Genomic DNA, 2,722 nt, shown 5'->3' with positions numbered 1-2,722 from the left:
GTGGCCGAACAGGATGACGCCGAACGGGGTCGTCTTGAGGTCACGGATGATCTGCAAGCAGTCACGAGCACGTCAGTCTGCGCCCCGCTCTGTGCAGAGCGAGCGAGCCCCCCACTTGCCCGCTGGACGATCTTGGCCTTGGTGTACTCCTTCGCGATCGAGAGCCCCGTGCGTTCGCTGTGCACGGCGTGCTCCCCCTCTCCCACCACCACGGTCCGCGTCTGCGCCATCGTTGGCCCGCAGTCGAGCAGGAAGAGCGTCGCCGTCCTCGGGGCCTGTTCGTTGATGAGCGCAGGTGTGAGCGAGAGCGAGCAGCGCGCGAGGACACGCTTGCGAGCACTCACGAGAGCCATCTGGGGCGGTCAAACTCGCTTGGGCGCCGCTCGAGCGAGGCGGGCGGATGCGGCGAGAAGTCAAGCGGGAAAGTGACATCTCTCGTGGACGTCTCTCAGTCGCAACGCGGCCGCGCAGAGCACTTCGACTGCCTTGATTTCACTTTCCAAGCGTTCACACACACAGACGAGCGCTTCAGGCGGGGCTTTGGCCAGAGAGACGGCCCTCGACTCAGGCCTTGGCGAGGCGAGCCTCCGCCTCCTTCCAGTTGATGACCGTCCAGATGGCATCGAGGTACGACTGCTTGACGTTCTTGTAGTCGAGGTAGAAGGCGTGCTCCCACCTGTTTTTCGGACAAGCCAGGGAGGGTCAGATTGAGCGCACGCGACTGGAAGCGGGAGAAGGCACGCACATGTCGATGCCGACGAGGGGGACGTAGCCGAGGAGCGGGTCCTGGTTGGCAGTCGAGACGGCCTCGAGCTGGTGCGCGTGCAGTCGCAATTCAGTACGCGCGCGCAAGGGATTCTGGTCGCCTCGGACGCACCTTCTTGGTCGTCGGGTTGTAGCCGAGCCAGGCCCAGCCGGAGCCCTGGATGCCGAGCGCGGCCGCGTTGACCGCCTTCTTCAGGCCGTCGAGACCGCCAAAGTCGGCCTTGACCTGGTCGGCGAGCGGGCCCGACGAGGGGAACTCGCCGCCGCCGTTGGCCGTCGGCGCAAGGTTCTCCCAGAAGAGCGACTGCCGGGGCGCCCGAGCCGCGTCAGTACACTGTGCGAGCGGAACAAGCGCAACGAGAGGAGGCGCGGACGTGGTTGATGTGGCCTGCGTGCGGGTCGGCAAGTCAGCGGATCAGTTCCCAGAAGCGGGGACAAGCCCCGAGCAAGTGCAGCGACGCACCACCGCCGTTGAACTTGATGGCGGCCTGGAGAGCGATCTGCTTCTTGATGTCGCTCGACGACGCGGCGGCCTGGATGTCCTCGAACGCCTGCCAGGGTAGAACGCCGGCGAAGGCATCATCGGTGTCAGTCGGGCCGCGCTTCTCGGCGACGACAGAGCGCAGGCGTGAGACATGCCTTGTTGTAGTTGGCGACATAGGTCGCGTGGTGCTTAGAATGATGAAGCTCCTGCGCGCAGAGGCGAGGGCGAAAGTGAGCGATTTCGCCCTCCCCGTCGCCCGCGGCCTTCCAACAGACCCGCTGTCTCCTCACGTTAGTGCGGGACGGCACGCACCATGATCTGCCTCGAGATGGCAGGCTCGAGCTGCTCGTAGCCATACTTGAGTTGCGGGAGGACGGCCGACATGATGACACGCGTGGGACGGAACATACGGGCTAACACGTACAGAGGTGAACTTGACTGCGGTCTTGAGCGGTGCTTTTCGAGTCTACCGGTCCAGAGCGGCGTGATCAGCACGAAGCGTTCAGCAAGCGTGCGGAGGCCTCGATGTAACAGTCATTTCGCCAAGCAGATGGAAACCGGCGGCGAGCGGAGTCGGTCCGACAGAACGGTGATCGATGCCAGGACGCCGATGCCCAACAAGCTTCCGTCCCGTGTGGCCCGTCGCGCAGTCTGCACCATCCCGCTTCGACCGCGAGCAGGGCTTCCAGCGAGCAGTCGCAAGCTGCGCCGGTGCACAGGCAGAAGAGGCACAGCAGCAGCTTCGAGATGACCATTGTCCAGCGGGACAAGCATCACCTTGAGTGGACGGCGGCGCCGGTCATGATGATGAGATGCAGCATCCGTCTGAAGAGCTGCAGCACGAGTGCTCGCTGACTACACGTGAGCGGGGCGCAGCCTGCTCGAGCGTGGACGGAATAGCGCTGTAGCAAAACGCGGAATTTTGCGTAGACTAGGCGGGTCGAAGAGACGGGAGCAGTCTGAGCGGACAACGCCACGCATCGCGTGACGCCGCGCTTTGCTTTGGCTGTCGGAGCGTAAGTTTGTCGTCCCCGTGACGGCGCAGATCTCCTTGCTGGACGAATTGATCGAGGTGTTGATGTCGAGCGTCTCGATGGCGAGGAGAATGGCGGTGAAGGCTGTGAGCCGGAGGCAGAGCGGGTGAGATCGACCAGGGTCCTGCTACAGTGTTTCGTGCATTGTTCGAGCCTCTGCCAAGGCACTGGAAAGAAATGCAAGCGCACCGTCTCCTGCAGGGCCTTCGCCCGTGACGGCATCGTCGATGCGGTCGACGAGCGACTGATCCATCGTCTTGGTGAGCGGAAGCAGCTCGTAGCAGTGTCGGTACGGGTCCTGCTACCGGTCGAACTTCTCGTCGCGCTCCTGCGCCTGCTCCTTCGCGCGAGTCGTCAAGAGGTTCTTGGTCTTTGGGTGGCCGAACAGGATGACGCCGAACGGGGTCGTCTTGAGGTCACGGATGATCTGCAAGCAGTC

General features: G+C 63.5%; 2 protein-coding genes across 2 annotated transcripts; both read right to left on the bottom strand.

Moving 5' to 3' along the window:
• Nucleotides 1–564: 564 nt before the first annotated feature.
• On the bottom strand, nucleotides 565–1,657 carry JCM10292_003625 (superoxide dismutase; the record flags this gene model as incomplete). Its single annotated transcript, XM_076653009.1, has 7 exons — nucleotides 565–676; nucleotides 746–813; nucleotides 878–1,069; nucleotides 1,140–1,153; nucleotides 1,229–1,316; nucleotides 1,405–1,455; nucleotides 1,562–1,657. The coding sequence occupies 7 exons, from the start codon at nucleotides 1,655–1,657 to the stop codon at nucleotides 565–567; spliced, it is 621 nt and encodes a 206-aa protein (XP_076501440.1).
• A 927-nt stretch (nucleotides 1,658–2,584) lies between these two features.
• On the bottom strand, nucleotides 2,585–2,722 carry JCM10292_003624 (uncharacterized protein; the record flags this gene model as incomplete). The annotated part of the gene is made up of 1 exon (XM_076653008.1): nucleotides 2,585–2,722. A coding segment is annotated over one exon (138 nt), but the record flags the coding sequence as incomplete, so codon positions are not given.

This window comes from Rhodotorula paludigena (assembly GCF_050403205.1).
Source record: "Rhodotorula paludigena JCM10292 DNA, Rt_paludigena_JCM10292v1_ctg129, whole genome shotgun sequence".
Lineage (NCBI taxonomy): Eukaryota > Fungi > Basidiomycota > Microbotryomycetes > Sporidiobolales > Sporidiobolaceae > Rhodotorula > Rhodotorula paludigena.
Note: the sequence above shows the minus strand (reverse complement) of the source record. Positions and strands in the feature narration are given on the sequence as shown.